The sequence below is a fragment of the Phalacrocorax aristotelis genome, chromosome Z (genome assembly GCF_949628215.1).
Source record: "Phalacrocorax aristotelis chromosome Z, bGulAri2.1, whole genome shotgun sequence".
Classification (NCBI taxonomy): Eukaryota; Metazoa; Chordata; class Aves; order Suliformes; family Phalacrocoracidae; genus Phalacrocorax; species Phalacrocorax aristotelis.
The window spans coordinates 7,609,718-7,627,223 of NC_134311.1; the positions used below are offsets into that span (position 1 = coordinate 7,609,718).

Here is a 17,506-nt window from a genome sequence, read left to right on the forward strand (position 1 = left end):
CCTTCCAGCCAGTAGCTATCTCACAGACCTGAAAATTAACCAGTCCAGATGTAACAAAGAAAATAACTACAGAGATTCTAAGAAAAGAAGGAATTTTAAGGCTAGGATGTTAGCTAGCATAAGCCAGGAAATTTAAAACGGAAATTGAAATTTTAGTCGAAGACAGACATTTTGGCACAGATATTGCATGATTTTCCTTTTAGTATTGTCAGTCAAGATCCTCACTCCTGGGACTACACCTTCACAGTACATTCCAAATATACACAACATGCGGAGATGCTTTGAAAGTTGATGATATTTGCATTTGGACTGACATCTTCTTGTAATATGTTTGACACTGAGCACTTTTGTAACAAAGAACTGAGCCGATTTCAATCCAAGTCTTTTCCAAAGAATAACGGGCAGCTACACATGAATGAATAAGTGAACAGTTCGCTACAGCAATGAATGCCTCTGAAAACAGCAAGCGTGCAGGCACCAGATGGAAAAAGAACATTATTGCAATTCCTGCATCCCATTGTGTAACAGCCAACAGAGCCGTTAACGCTTTCTGGTGATTTCTAAGCTTTTTAATGTGCTTTCCTTTGAAGGTGTTTTTTTGTGCCCTGTCAGTCTGAAAGCTAGGTTCAGCTGTCTGGGAAAGAAATTTTATTGGCAAGCTATCGAATAGGGGGAAAATACAAAATATAGGTGGAAACAAATACTAGTAATCTTATTACAAAAATCACTAGATGGACACAAAGTTTACATTATGAAGTATGACCCTTTACCTACGGCACAAGTCTTTTGCCTTTTACAAGCCACACCTTTCTCTCTTCCATACTAGAGCCATCTGCCTTTCTCCATCTTATCCCACAGGAATGTCTATCTCATGATCCCAAGGAGTTTTTACACTTTATTGTTTTCTTTTTCAGAAAGCAAACTTAAATCTTATTCAGCATATGACATTATGTCTTCCTCCAGAACTCAGGGTGAAATGGTTTCAGTCAATTTAAATTACTTATTTTCACTGCTACCACCACAGATCATCATGAGAAAGCCACCCACTGAGCAAAATACTCTCAGTTACAGTAATGTGTTCATGCTAAGCAGTGTATTTTCCTGTCCCCAAATATACATGAACTTTTAAACAATGTTCATTTTACTTGGAATGTGACTTCAGTACCCTGTGTACAGTAGAAGTGAGAGTCTTATTTAAATTGTCAATAAGCATGTCTAAGCGATGTCTGAACTAGTCCCTGGCAAACCAGGGCAGAAAGATTACACAATATTAGCAAGTTGAATTCAAGTGAAAAATGCCTGCTATGTATTAAAGATATATTGTCTTGCTTATTCAGGAAAACACCTGTACCTCACACAGAACCAAATTAATTTCTGCTGTAAATGAGAATAATAATTTTTAAATTGGAGCATTCATAATCACACTAGTACCAAATTTTAAACTCTGCTTTGGTAGTGGTGTACCAGCTTAGTATGAAAAATGGTCTTATTTTCATAGCTGTATTTTTAAAGGACATATACTAATACTCGACCCCTAAAATATAAGGAAGCAGCTTATACTGTGTCTGTATGAGGAAAGTGATCATTATTATTGACAACAAAGTATTTTGTAACTCTAGAAACATATTTTCTTACAGCAGAAGTTCCTAAATCTGAATCAACTTCAGTGACATTTAGTTATATCTAGGAAGGGCTAGACCTCAAAACCATACACTGATTACACAATATAACTCTACAATGTGCTCAAGGAACACCATGTTCTGACTTTGGGCAGAAAACTATATCGCTATCTTTACAACGTTATCATAAAATCAGCAGTGGCTGCTTTTTAATTACTAAGGCTAACATATTAAGATTTAGCATGCAGAAAAAAAGTATGGGACTGCATCTTTTTCCAGAGTAGAAAACAACTACTCTTCTTTGTAAAAAGGGGAGAAAAGGATTGTTTCATGTATCTTGAGAGTGACCCATGTGAGCAGTTCAGAGACAATGATGGTAAGATGGTGGTGGGGAGGAATCAAAACTCAGTTAGACCTCACAGCTGAAAGGACAATAACAATAAAACCGAAAGCTAGGATGACAGCTGTGTGGCCTAACTGCAATAACAGCAACAAGAGGCATGTTTAAAAGCTGGCATACCCTGCTTAACTGTCAAGATAATTTGCTGCTTACATTTCTGATATATTTAAAGTTTCAGTGGTATAACCAAAGGTGGTCTAACCCCAACAGCCCCAGTGCATGCAGTCAGGTCTGGCATTCCCCTGCTCCCCCATCTCCTCTCAATCATCTGCTGGACTGCAGTCCTCACTACGAAATTCAACACAGCAAAAGGGGACATTACTTAAGAATCTTTTTAAGAGAAGTAAAATAATTTTCAGAAACAAATCGAACAAACAATCCATAAGCTTCCACACGTTGGAATTTACAAAGCAGCAACATGTGGAAGTTTGGCCATTTTGCCACTACTCGTTCTTAAGGCCTTAAATCTGCAATATTCACTCCAAGACAACACGACCTGTATGTTGCAGGTGAAATGATCCAAACACACTGAAAGACGAATCATATAAGGCTGCTACAAATTACAGGCATTTGGCCAAAATAAGAGCATTGCTCCAATATAGATGAGCATCGTCCCCAGAAAATTAGAGCATAATACTGTACCAGTATGATTTAATTTAAAAGACACAAAGGCAGGCATATATGCAAGACTGGCAACAATGAAGTATTTGGAGGTTCACTATAAAAAGTAAGACACTAACAATTGACTAGATTGTGATTTTGTTTCCTTTGTGGTAAAACAGTATTGACGAATACTATAGTGTCATGTTTCTTGTTTGCAAGCTAATGTCATAAATATTTGACAAATCCAGTCTGGACAAAAAGACAATGCTCTGCCCAGAGTTAGGGCAGCGCATCATCAGACTGCCCCTGGAGCAGCCAAATGCTGGAATTATGATTACGGTGTTGCAATCTCCCTCGGGACTCCATTGCCACTCTGAGAGGGAGCAAACTGATCTACACCTGGCACAGCGTACACCACCCAACGTGCTGGTGTAAAAATGCCACCCAGAGTGCTGGGAGCAAGGCTTGTTCCTCTTCACTCCGTCCATCCCTACCTACCACCGTCACTAACTTATGACATATGTACAGGCATAAAACAGAAGCCCATTTAAAACACAGACTTCCAAAATGCTACTCATGATGTGGGCGGCTCTCTTACATCTCCATACCCTACACTGGCCAAAGCAAAGCATAGTCCTGTCTCAATTAATTTCAAAAGTATTTCTATCATTCCAAAATCCCCTCCCTTTACTTCCTTAAGGCCTGATTATTCCAAAAACACATGAAGAATTGTTTTTTAGGAATGCAAGAACTTTAACATTAACAAATATATTTAACATCAGTGTAAGTTTCAATGTACACACTTGGAGCATACTCCTTTTGCCTTGTGCATATCTCAGTGATGAATCAATTCTGAACAACTACCACCAATATGTACAATGTGTCCTACTGAGTCCTAAAGTGTACAGTCTTAATATGAAAACGTGTGCAATTTGGAGATAAAGCAAACAGAGACAGTAAAATTCAGAGTAACACACATGGGTCTTTCATGCATTCTAGTGAGCTTTTAACCACATGCCTGTCCCCATTTATGAGTTGTACTGAGCAAAAACACTGTAGCGTACAGCTTCTTTCAACTCCTGAACAATCTAGTTTTGTAGGTTTTACTGGCAAAGTGTTTGGTACCTACTTGCTCATAGGCGATGAAGAATCATTGTATCCTACTGATATAACTCTTCACTGCCATTACCCCAAGTACAGTGCTGCTTAGGAAACAGTAATAGAGTGGTACAACACACACTAGGTTTAATATATTAAATAACGTAATAGGATGCCACAGTGGGGCCATACATTGCACCATAAGCACTGCTGATAGGCCCGTCGCTTCAGTATCTCTTCCACTCAAGGTAGCTCAGTTTGAATGTTTTTTTTGAAGGGAAAAAAAACAGGGTGGGAGGGGTTGGGATGTAACACACAATATGTTGTAACAACAAACCACTGTATTGTGAACTTCTTTTTTAGATAGTAACATGACAAACAAGAAATGTCTAATTTTATAACAGCTTTTCTTAAGACTATTACAGTAATATTTTTTAATTGAAGGCAGAAAACCAGATTTTCGTTTCTCACAAGCCCTTCCACTGGTAACGTCATAGAAGTTGGAATCTCTGGCTGTTTTGCCCAGGTATCAACGCATGTCAAGCATGTGGCTATCAAAACATGTGATGTAAAAGTCATCAAGCCTTGTAAAAAAAGAAATTACCCTAGCAAATTGAGACGGGAAACATACAGCCCAGGTAGGTAACTACCTGAATGCATGGCCTACATATCTCTGATACTTCTGCTGTATATGCAATTACACACAGCCTTAAAATAGTTAGCGTAACTTACAGGGCAAAGACAACTGTTGTTGAAGTCCACTCTGGCACCATTTTAAAAACATTTCTTAAAATCTTGTAATAATGACTTAATTTATTAAAAAGGTGCACATAAAAAAAGAAACCTGTACATTTGTGAAATTAAATTAAACTTAAAAGCTATTTAAGTAAATTTTAACTTGAATAAAAATTTTAAAGACTTCAGTCTGGATCATTTTTTCTCTAGATGTGCTAAAGCACCCTATATAAATTTTTCAAAAAAAAGTTTCTAGATGTCATGAAAAAATGCACTAAATGGAAACAAAATAACAAAACTTCTTTTTAATATCTATAATACTGGATCACCAGGTCAAATGAGGGTTCTTATAAATGTTTTTTTCAGTGGTATTACTAGTGTCTCAAAGTTCAGATTCTGGGAAATCATCTTTACTTACCACAGTCTCAATGTGTGCTCCATAGGAAATGGAGGTTTATTTACTGAAGAAGGAAGTCACTCTGCCAGGCTGATGCCATGCCTTCAACTATGGTAACTCTAACTGAACTGTCACATTCAGTTACAAATCTGAATTAGAGCATCTTTTTCTGTGGTTGATGCAGCATTTATTTGCTAATATTAGGCAACAACCCTGAATACTAAGCAGATAAAAAGTTGAAATCACTCTATGCTAACATCTAAACTAAAAAGAAGTCATTTATGGATATCATACAATGAGCTTCAACAGTTCTCCCAAAAACTTCATAGTTTATATATTTGTGTTGATATAATTTCCAAGGTTTGTGAAGATTTATTAAGCATATCCTACTGGGTAAGACAGAACAGCAATCAAAGAATGACTGAGAATTAAGATCAGAGTCCCACCACCCACAATGACGGTCAAGCCAACAGCATGTCATCAAAGCTGTTGAAAACCAAATGTAACTACTGTTACCAAGATTTGCCAGGATACCAAAGTGACACACAGAAAATGATCTACAAAGGTCTGTGCGTGGGAGACAAAATCTTCCGTTGCCTCCAGAACTTCAGAGGAGCTGAAGCATTTAGCCTCTTCCATGAAGACTGCGACATCCGCGGCCGGGCGCTAGACTGGGAGGGACGAGGGCGGTCCCGGAGCCAGGGAAGCCCGCGGAAGCGCAGAGCGGCCCGGCAGCTCCCGGCAGCGCTCGCGAGGGAGGCTGACGCGGCCTGGGCGATGCCACGAGCCACAGCGGGAGATTTAAACGCGGTGTAACCGTCAGCCCCGTCAGTCGGCGACGAACGCAGCGGCGGCAACACGAAGTTCCGCGGCCGGGCGCTAGACTGGGAGGGACAAGGGGGTTCCCGGAGCCAGGGAAGCCCGAGGAAGCGCAGAGCGGCCCGGCAGCTCGCGCGAGGGAGGCTGACGCGGCCTGGGCGTTGCCACGAGCAACCGTAGATTTAAACGGCCCCAGGGAGCGCGAGCGACCAGGACGTTGCGCGGCAGTTTGCGCGGCAGCGCAAGCTGGCAGTTTTCTGTATCCGGCATGCAGGCCCACAACCCGGGAAGCTCCCTAGGTCTCTGCCAGGACGGTGAGCACTCGCCGCAGAGCTAATACCAGCGTTCCCCCAGCGAAAGCCCCAGAGAGCTTTGATGCACCCACCCAGAGGGAGCTGGTGAGGAAGGAGGTGAGTCAGTACAGACTGTAGGTTGCAACGTGTGCCCCAACCCCTCACCTGGTGAGAAGGTAAGTACCTGCACAAGGTGTGCACAGGCTGATGATCTGCGGCGCCAGGTGGCTGAGCTGCAGGACACAGTTAGACGGCTGAGTAATATTAGTAGAACTGAGGCAGAGATAGACAGGCGGTCTCAGAACCGCGCTCCTGTAGCAGACACCACTGAGAACGAGGCACTTTGGACCCTGGTGACCTGCAAAAGCAGGGCTCTGCCTCAGCCCCCACCTCCCAGTATCACCACCAACATCTGTAGTTTAGCAGCTGCAGACACCCACGAACAAGGTCCACAAGGTGCAACTGTACCAGCGGCACAGAGTAGATACAGTAAAGAGAAGAGACAAGTGCTTGTAGTGGGTGACTGTCTGTTAAAACGTGCTGAGGCGCCCATCTGCCCCCCGGACAGGCAGTCACGAGAGGTTTGCTCCCTTCCAGGAGCTACGATCCGAGATGTCACTGAGAGGGTGCCACAACTGGCCAAAAGCAGTGATTACCATTCGCTGTTACTCTTCCATGCGGGCACAAACGACGCTGCAAGCCAGAGCCTGGCCAGAACTAAGGAAGACTATAAAGCTCTGGGAAAGCAAGTGAAGAATATTGGTGCCCAAGTTACTTTCTTCTCCATGTTACCCTTTGGAGAAAAACGGGGTATTAGAAATAGGCAACTAATGCAAATCAACTCCTGGTTACGTGGCTGGTGTCAACATGAGGGTTTTGGCTTTTATGACAACGGGATGTTCATCAACAACCATAGGCGGCTGCGGGGGACGGACTCCGCCTGCCGGGAAGGGGCAAGGGAATCTTTGGCAGCAGGCTGACAAACTTGGTCAGGAGGGCTTTAAACTGAGGAACTCAGGGGGAGGGGGACAAACGGGCAATGCTAATGCCATCACACACAATGCAGGAATAAGACAGGACAACCTGAGCAGTGACAAAGGTGCCATCATGGCCCCATGCAGTGGCAACCAGGAGACCAAGCACCTCAAGGGTTTGCATGGCTGTAGTGGGTCCTCGTATACCCCTCTGGGAAAACCTGTGTGCTCAAGCACCTCCCTGAAATGCCTGTACACCACCAGCACAGGCAGCATGGGGAATAAACAGCAGGAACTAGAGGTCTGTGTGCGGTCGCAGGGCCATGATCTCATTGCAATCACAGAGACATGGTAGGATAGCTCACATGACTGGAATGTGGTCATGGATGGCTACAGGCTTTTCCGGAAAGACAGATGAGCAAGGTGAGGGGTGGGGAGTTGTTCTTTATGTGAGGGAGCAACTGGAATGCATCGAGCTCTGCCTTGGAGTAGAAAGAGAACAAGTTGAGAGCTTGTGGGTAAAATTAAGGGACAAATATGGGCAACACTGTTGTGGGTGTTTGCTATATGCCAACTGATCAAGAAAAGGAAGTTGAAGCCTTCTACAGACAGGTGGAAGTAGTCTCGCAATTGCAGGCCCTGGTCCTCATGGGAGACTTCAACCACCCTGATATTTGCTGGAAAAGCAACACAGCAAGCCATGCACGATCCAGAAGGCTCCTGCAAAGCATCGAGGACAACTTTTTGATGCAAGTAGTGGAGGAGCCAATGAGGCGAGATGTGCTGCTGGACCTCATACTAACAAACAAGGAAGGGCTGGCTAAGGATGTGAGACTTGGGGGTAGCCTTGGCTGCAGTGACCACGAGATGGTTGAGTTTAGGATACTGTGAAGTAGAAGCAGGCTAACAAGTCGTATTAAAACCTTGGACTTGAAGAGGGCCAACTTTAGCCTGTTCAAAAACATGCTAGGAGGAATCCCATGGGCTACGGCTCTGGAACACAGGGCGGTCCAAGAAAGCTGGACAGTATTAAAGGACCACTTCCTCCCAGCTCAAGATTGGTGCATCCCCAGGAGGAAGTAGTCAGGCAGATGAGCCAGGAGACCTGCATGGATGAGCAAAGAGCTTCTAGGGAAACTCAAATGGAGGGAGTTTCCCAGTATGTGGAAAAAGGGACTGGCCAATCGGGAGGAATTTAGGAATGCTGTCAGGGTATGCAGAGATGTGATGAGGAAGGCCAAGGCTCACTTGGAATTAAATCAGGCAAGGCATGTCAAAGGTAACAAGAAGGGCTTCTTTAAATACATCAGCAGTAAAAGGAAGACTGGGGACACGGTGGGCTCACTGTTGAACAAGGAATGGGGCCCTGGTGACGCAGGATGCAGAGAAGGCAGAGTTACTCAATGCTTTCTTTGCCTCAGCCTTTACTGCTAAGGCTGGCCCTCAGGCATCTCAAACCCCAGAGAAGAGAGGACAAATCAGGAGAAAGGAAGACTTGGCATCGGTTGAGGAGGATTGGGTCAGAGATGACCTATGCACACTGGATCCCAACAAATCCATGGGTCCCAACGGGATGCACCCACGAGTGCTGAGGGAGCTGGTGGATGTTCTTGCTGAGACACTCTCCATCATCTTTGAAAGGTCGTGGAGGACAGGAGAGGTGCCCGAGGACTGGAGGAAAGCAAATGTCACTCCAGTCTTCAAAAAGGACAAGAAGGAGGACCTGGGGAACTATAGGCCAGGTTGGGGGCTGAACTACTGGAAAGCGGCTCTGTTGAGTAGGACCTGGGAGTGCTTGTGAACAACTAGGTGACCATGAGCCAGCAATGTGCCCTTGTGGCCAAGAAGGCCAGTGGTATCCTGGGGTGCATTAAAAGGAGTGGGACCAGCAGATCGAGAGAGGTTATCCTCCCCCTAGTGAGACCACACTGGGAGTGCTGTGTCCAGTTTTGGGACCCCCAGTTCAAGAAGGATGTGGAAATGCTTGAGCAAGTCCAGCGGAGAGCTACCAAGATGATCAGGGGACTGGAGCATCTCCCTTATGAGGAAAGGCTGAGAGACTTGGGTTTGTTCAGCCTGGAGAAGAGAAGGCTGAGGGGGGATTTCATCAATACCTATAAATATCTAAAGGGTGGGTGTCAGGATAATGGGACTGGGCTCTTTTCAGTGGTGCCCAATGACAGGACAAAGGCAATGGGCACAAGGTGGAACACAGGAAGTTCCACCTCAACAGGAGAAAAAAACCCTTCCCTGTGCGGGTGCCAGAGCCGTGGCACAGGCTGCCCAGGGAGGCTGTGGAGTCTCCCTCCCTGGAGACATTCAAACCCCACATGGATGCAGCCCTGTGCCCCGGCTCTGGGTGTGCCTGCTCAAGCAGGGGGATTGGACAGGATGATCTCCAGAGGTCCCTTCCAACCCCATCATTCTGTGATTCTGTGATCCCATCAATGAAGGAGTACAGAAGGACATATCTGGGATTCCAATGATTTCTGTCACCACAGCATTTTTCCTTTACTGAGTTTTCCTCAGATCAAGGATGGGATGTAATGTCTATGCCAAAGAAATATCAAGGCTGAAATAAGCTAAACAATGTCTGTCTTTTGCCAAGCCTTTTCATGTGAACACAGTTAATAAAATCCACAACAGAATATTTTCTTGTGGTTTAATAAAGGCTAATTCATTTTCAGATTAATACATTTTTAAGCAAAATCACAAGCATCTTCACCACATTTTGCAACAAACTCTAGATCTCCTTAGAATAAGTGATTTCTTGATTTTATTTTTTTTTTTAATAGGTTTCCACCAACAATTTGGGTTTACTTTCTGTGACCAGGTGTTTGAAAAGGTTTCTGGTACATATGCTGGACAATGTAGCATTAAGAAAATTTGGACGACAGGGCCAAACACTGGCCTAGCTAAGACAATTATGGGGAACAAATATGTACTGTGGCCCAGGTAAGCCTGACTAGCACCACTCTGGGCAGCAGCAGCAACGGAAGAGCTCACTTCTGGCAGATATAATGGAACTGCGACAGGAAGCAAGAGTGATAAAAGGGTCTGAGTAGATCCAAGAGCAACTGAAATTAGAGTACTTGCTCCATCAAAGCTTTCCCCATCAGTTTATCAAGGGAACATATTCTGGGTTGAATACAGATGCAGCATGACTTACTTCCCTTCTCATAGCAATGAGGAAGCTATGGAAAACACATGGGGTGAACTTACCTGTTTCTGAGCAACTGCAATGCACTTAAGCTTGGATCATTCATTACAAACTGATGTTTTAGGTGAGAATGTGATACTTGATTTCCTACCTCTTTACTAAGGTCCGTTCAATATTTTCTGCAGCGAGTGCTGGATTCCATTAAATGTATTTACATTTTTGTCCTTAAGTACTGTTTGCTGGGTTTTCAATACACATTTTTTTAACCATCCAACAAATACTGTGGTCATGCAAATGTTTACACTGAGTTCATGTTATTTACTTTTGCCCAAAAAAAGAGTTGTTCTTAATTCTAAAAATACTGGATTTGTTTAGAGAAAAAATGATTAATAATTACTAAGAATTGTAATTTTCTAGTTGTTATAAACTGAAGAGCACAGCTGAACAGCAAATCACATGGTATTATGAAGTTTAAGATGTTAGACTCATTCCCACATCTTCCGTCAGGCAGATCTTCACTAACACTAATGAACATCTGCCAGCAGAGGTGGAGTCCATGTAAAAGTAAATACATAACTTAACATGTTTGTGAAGCTTAGCTCTCATTTTCCACAGGCAGTATCACATATTAACAGACCTTCAACATTCCCGACCTGCCCACTCCTTCATAAAGTAGCAATGGCTGCAGCTTCAGAAATGGTTCCACGCTGACTCACTTCTTCTGCAATACCCAGAAGAGCTGAGACAAACCACACACTGAGAATTATTACTTCAAGTTATTGCTTCCCTTGAGCTATTTGAATAACAAACAAAAAGAATGCATAAAGTGAATCCAGATTTTCCAACTTTACTCTTTTGGAATATAAGCTCTTTGAGGCAGGAGGACTATCTTCATTTTTAACTTTGCACAGTATTTTTCACCTTATCAACAGCTCATATAATAATAAGTGTAATTGTTCTGTCCTTGCTTAAAATATGTCTGCATGGCACTTAACAAAACCTGGAGCTGGATACAGCTGATGGTAAATACTGAAGTGTAGAACAAAAGGCATCATTTCAGTGCAGTTGGCTACCTGGGCTTATAATAAAGTAAGTGAAATATAACTTTGTAGCATTTGAATAGTTTCAATTGTAGGGAGGAAAAACCATTCTGTTCACTGTAATTTACTTAGACTGGAAAAAAGAAGGATGATTGAAAAGGGAAAAAAAAACAGTTTCAGTGGAAGCAGAAGCTACTGCCTCACTCAAGATGCTAGTGCCACAGTATCCCTCAAAACCAAGACCACGCTAAGTTCATCAAACTTACTATCTCCCACAGCTGGTCATCATTGTATCTAGTCTCAGTGAAGAGTTTGTGATGAACAACTTACATGAATCTCATTTATAAATTTGGGTATATAAGGTTGTCAATATAGAAATACTTAAAACAGGTTTCCACATATAAAGAAGTTACACAAAAGAAGACACAATTCCATGTTCATTGATACAGACCCTGACAGATCTCTTGGCACAACAGATTTGATTTGGATCAAGAAAGCATATACACTGAAGAATGTTGTTGAATTAGCCAGAACACAGTATGGTGGTTACACAAGATTTATGCTGTCTGTGGAAAAGTACAGATGACACTCATCTGGCATAAAGTCAGAACAGCACAGAAAGACAACAACTGATTCAATAAAAATTTAACCAGAACAAAATTGCAACTTACAAATTTTCAGATGGCACTGTGTGCTTGTATCAGTTCCTTGCTTTGCACACCTCATGCTATTTTTATTCTATTGGGAGATACTCTAAAAGATTTGTGATCTCTTCAGCTCATAACCTAGGGACAGAGCCCAGTCCTACTGGTTAGAAGGGTATCCTCCACAAACTCAGTCAAAAGTTTGGTTATGGTTAGTCACAATGTCATTAGTAGTTTCTGTTTACCAATCTGGGCATTAAAGCAAACATCTTCCTTAAACTAAATCCACAAAAATCAGAGAACAGCATTCCAGAGGAACATTCTCAATCCCTTCCTAGCAACATGGCAAATGGAACAACAGGATCTGCATAAAACAGGATCCCCAGGCACCTGGTTAGGTAAATAGCTTGACAATTCAGTTACTGCCAAGTACAAAGAGAAACTTTCTTAAACTGCTCTAAGCAGATATTAGCTTTTAAGCATACCTGTCTCCAGATACCTTTCCTTTATAGTGCCTCTGCATCTGTGTGGGCATAAATCCTTTTTTTACATTTACCTTCATCTAAGCTTGTGTTAAGGGTTACTTCAATATAAAGAATAAAATCCAACTCATGATGCTTATACCGTACCCACTTACTGCTGTGAGCCTTCTCGCAGCTCCCAACACCCTGTACAGTCCTCATATGAGTTCACAAGGGAATTTCTTTACTCCCTAGGACAGCTCAGGAATTAGCAAGAGTGTGTCTGGAAACTAGCAGATATCAAAGGTTCACTGGCATGTGAAAGGATAACAAGGAGACACTCTGAATTCTGCAGGCTTGCCAATGAGCTGAAGAAACCATCAATTAACTATTATGTGCATAGCAGAAGCCTGCAAGTTCCAGAAAATGGAAAACCTGCTTCATACTAGATAGCATGCCAACTTGCTGCAGTACAGCACAGTGGTTCCCAAACCTGTTCTTAGCTTCTGCTGTATTCCTGCTGGTCCTATAGTGCAAGCTGCCTGCCAGTACAGCAACTTACTGCCAATCAGCTGATCCTTAGCATCTCACAATACCTGCAATACAGGAACCTCCCTGCGAGTAAGTTCCAACAAAAGCTGGAATACAGCAACTTGCACCACCAGCCCCCCCAAAAAGGGTGGTACTTTGGCATAGTAGCATGTGCAGATCCATTACATGTACTGACTGAGGCTGCCAGTTCTGTCCCCCAATATCACAACGGCCACAGCATTCCGCTACACATGCATGCCAGTCTCAATGTAATGATTTCAATCAAAGCTTAAGCCAACATCATCTGCTCCAACAATTTATCCTTAAATCCCTTTTTTTTTTTTTTTTGAGTTGCTACTTTACAAAATACAGTCCTCAGCTAAGTATAAGCTCCACTATGAAAGTGAAATCTCAGCCTCAGTGAAGTCACCAGCAAAAATTACTACTGCTTTTAATGAGTTCAGATCCCTATTTTGTTGTATGAGATTCACATGACAAAATGCAGACATCTACATTCAGGTTAACCATCTAGCTTCCCTTGATCATCACTGAAGACAAACAGACTTTTACACTCATCTCCTAGAGAAGACACCTAAAAGAGGTTGACTGATTTATACCCAAAAATTATTTTTTACCTTCTCAGGCTGAAACAGACTGAAGTGACAAGCTCTATATTGCAGGTATCTAAAATAAGCAGAAAGAAACCCACACGAATTTTGTTCTTGGTTTTCAGATTAAAACACAACTTGTGTAAATGGAACCAAGCATACCACATAATACAGACTGCTCTGTACAGAAGACCGCAATATTAGTTATTCATCACTCCTTCACTATGAAGCTCCAAATATTTAGATACCAGACAATGAGACAGCAAGTTGGAAACATTAACTGTCCATATCACCAATGAGCTGAAATAAACTATTCAAATAATTTGATCAGGTTCCTTAGAGATCTCGTAAGATTAGCACATTTTTGACACTGTGATAACTGATAATTGATTTTCTATTTAAATAAAGTTACTTCAGCTATTCTGTATGTTTTCTGCACTGTATCATTATACTTCCGTATATCTTCACATATTAAAAACAAACAGAACAGTAATAATTTTTCTTCTCTGCAGCTTCAATGTCCTAATTGTACTCTTTGCTACAACAGGATATTCCCATTGATTTATTCAACATAATCTCTTCCCTGATGCGTCTTTTTTTCAATTACTTAAATAGGAGTTATGTCCTCACTATGGACTTTCCTGTGTTTCCCTCCAGCTTCAAAAATTTGTCTTCTAACTTTCCTCCTAATTTTCACCTTGTCTGCCAAAAATAACATTCTATTTGTAATCTCTGAACTGGATTCCCAGGAACAGAACAGGAAAATCTTGTGGCCTCTTATGTACTGTCATATACCACAGTACATTTTTTTCAGTCAACTAGTCTTGACAGAACTTCCTAACAATGGCTCTTTTGCTGAACTCTATTATCAGAATGTATTTCAATAACTTATTGAAAGAGATTGTAGTAACTCCATAATACCATGTGTTTTATGGATGCAACATGTACTCTTAAAAAAACAAACCCTACTTAAATAACAGACTGTTAGGACAGTGCAAGAGGACTCTTGCATTCAGCATCCGTGGAAAAGAACATGAACCTTACACAGGCACTGCTGTGCTTGAGCAAATTTATCCCCTTTACAGTAACCATTTCATTCTTTCCCTTACTGTTAAATATATAGTTTTACTTTATGTATCCATAGCAAATTCCATTTTCCAACTTATTGGTGTGCCTCTCCCATTTTCTAGATTAAATGACTTAACAGCCTGGTTACCCTTCAGTTCAATGAAGAACATAAATTTGACATAATCTCTATTAAGCAGTGAACGTTTTGGAGAGCAAACTCTAATTTTTTTAAGCATAACCTCACATCTTATAACCTACATAATTTTCTAATACCTTTCTCTTGCTTCGCTCTTCTTTACTGCCACCACTTAACATGAACAAAGGCTCCTTCTCAAAGAGGACCAGCTCATCTTCAAGGTCCCTTTCAACCTAGACATTTCTATGATTCAAGACATAGAAATCATGCACAATATTTCAAGAGTTCATTATTAATATTAGGATCTTGATAAGCCATAGAGTTCGGCCTGGAATCATATTTCAATATATTAAAGACTGTTTATTATTATATTTCAGTATATTAAAAATTCTGTTTCATTAAGTTACAGGCTCTGATGCCTTTTTTGTGTTGTGACACTTTTTCTATAGCTGATACTTCTTTCCAGAAGAAGGACTCAATAGCTTTTTACAAGATGTTCTTTTAAAATACACTCTGCAATGAACACTTGATTAATTCTAAAAAAAATCAAAAGTCAAAATCGTCAAAACCAATTTTGAATATAAACAGAAACCTGTTCTTACAAGTCAGGACTGAAGTATACAAACACTGCCACAGTGACAATTAAGTAACAACCTCTGAAGCATTGATACTAGCCTTCATTTTAGGAAATACAAGAATTTAAACTGAAGGAAAACTTAAAATGCTCCAGCTGCCCTTCAGATGACTTACACACTAGTCTTAGAACTGTTACTTATCAAACAAATTAAAGGTAATGATTCTAAAGATTATATGGATTCCAATTCATCTGGAATTGGAATGGTGTACCAGCAATGGGGTTGTTAAATTTTTTTTCTTTTTTTCCCCTTAGTGGATTGACCCAGTTGCCTTATTGGTAACAGAACCATGCCTTGTTTCCAGCTTACTTGTGTCATTTGAACCCTAGCTGTTCCTCATGGCACTCTAAGGGGCCAATGTGCTGCTTTAGTCCAGTCCTGTACTTGCACTGACTACCCAAACAGAACATTGAGGTGAGACCTCTACCTGCCAGCAAAAGTCATTTTTACCTAGCCAGCTGTCAGCTTTTACAAAATTTTTAAGAACCAAACACTTTTTGATATTTACCTTTCCCTAATATACAGCTGAAACATGAGTGAACTCAAAAATCAGTGGAAATGACTACATCACTAACAGACAGCATAATTGTTTCAAGTGCCATTTCCTTCAGAAACCAGGCCACAAGAATACTCATTTCAGACACTGTACCTGAGTCTCTAGGTGGGGGGTGGAAATCAGTGTGCTGATGAAAACAGGACAGGAACTGGGGCAGAAAAAGGCAACGGGAAAACACACCATGCCCATCTATTCAACAATTTCTAATATATAGGCTACATTGTTTTCAGTCAGTTGTAATTCAATTCTTTTCATATTTATAGTAACCACACGACAAGGGAGTGAATTCCTACTGTTTATGTTTTGATTAGTCAATAATCTGGAGGTCTAATGCAGAATCAAACAAGCAAATAACTATTCAGATCACTTCACCTTGAGTTTAATGAAAGGTTTTTATTTTCTGGAATAAAGAAGTTTATTTCCCACTACCAGATTCAAAAAATTGCTCAGTATTTTAAGTTAGTTCCACAACAGAGAAGTATACACTGAGTATAAAATTCTTATACATAACTTCATTATTCAGTAAATACCACTTCAAATTAATATTAACCTCAAAGTTTTCTTTATTTTTTAATTAATATTTACCTCTAAGACAACTAAATCTTTACACTTAATCTTTTTACAAAAAAAAAGTTTCCTTAATGTCAGTGAATCAATGCGCAAAGAAATATTATCCTTCCATGAGGAAAATATATACATGAAAGATGCTAGAGCCTTCTCATTTCTTCCAATTATCATCCCCAATATAGCTGTACACCTGAATGAGAACTGTAGGAAGAATAATTAAAAGCCACTAGTAACTTCAGATCTGAAATCTTTCCTGAGGGGCTTAATTTAATGGTATAGTATTTTTAAGTGTCCTGTTCATTATTTATTTCATAAACAAAAAAGTCTAAAATCTGTACTTACTTCAACATCTGTAAATAACATTTGTTCAATGTTATCATTGTTTGTCTCCTTGAGATGTGGTGAGATGTTTCTATTTCTTACTCGGAAGTATGTTTTACTAAGATAACCATCACCAAGGTCCTGTGTTCAGAAAACAAGAAAAAAATTTTGTGTAACCAAAATGCTAAATGGTATAACTGTTCTAGAAAATAATCAGAGCACAGTATTTAGGCATAAGCTCCAAGTCTTTTTATAGGCACCAATGACTGCATTGCTTTTCAGCATCTTCTCACAGGTAGCTCACACTAGTTCTTGGTGTAAAAGGATTTCAAAGACCTGAACAGTGAAAATAAAATTGAATACTGCTATTAATTGAATAAGACAACTGCTACCTGGGGATCATGATGAGTGCCAAAAAACTGGAAGACAGTGCACTAAGGTCATGAAGCGATGAACTATTAACTATTTTGACCTATCTACTTCAAGCAATGCGTTCACACCAGTATAAGGTTCCCAATTCTTGGCACATTGGTTTGGTTTTGCTTTGTTCCCTGTCTAACTTTCTTAAAGTCCTGAAAAAGAAAAACCAAACCACTTCAGAACCTATGTGTGCAGAGTCACAATTTGTTCCCTTCTCTTGATCACCTCTGAGGGTCAAATACAAGAGAAAACAAAAGCTGAACCTTCTCCCTGTTCCCTTGTCATCATTTTGCTTCCCAGGCCACATGGCCTACTGTTGTAAAAGGCCCTTGTGCAATTTCAGAGTGCCAGGAGAAGGTTTTCAGAGCTTTCCCCCCTTGCTGACTTCACTCTCTCCACACATATATAAACATTTACTTTA

At 40.9% G+C, this 17,506-nt stretch overlaps 1 protein-coding gene across 2 annotated transcripts in view; it reads right to left on the reverse strand.

Annotated features, from left to right (window-relative positions):
• The window catches only part of ATG10 (autophagy related 10), a 93,678-nt gene that overhangs the window by 69,788 nt on the left and 6,384 nt on the right, over positions 1-17,506 (reverse strand). For both annotated transcript variants that reach the window (XM_075079038.1, XM_075079037.1), the window contains exon 3: positions 16,687-16,806. In XM_075079038.1, coding sequence (XP_074935139.1) covers positions 16,687-16,806 — 120 coding nt within the window. The remainder of the gene's footprint in view (positions 1-16,686; positions 16,807-17,506) is intronic.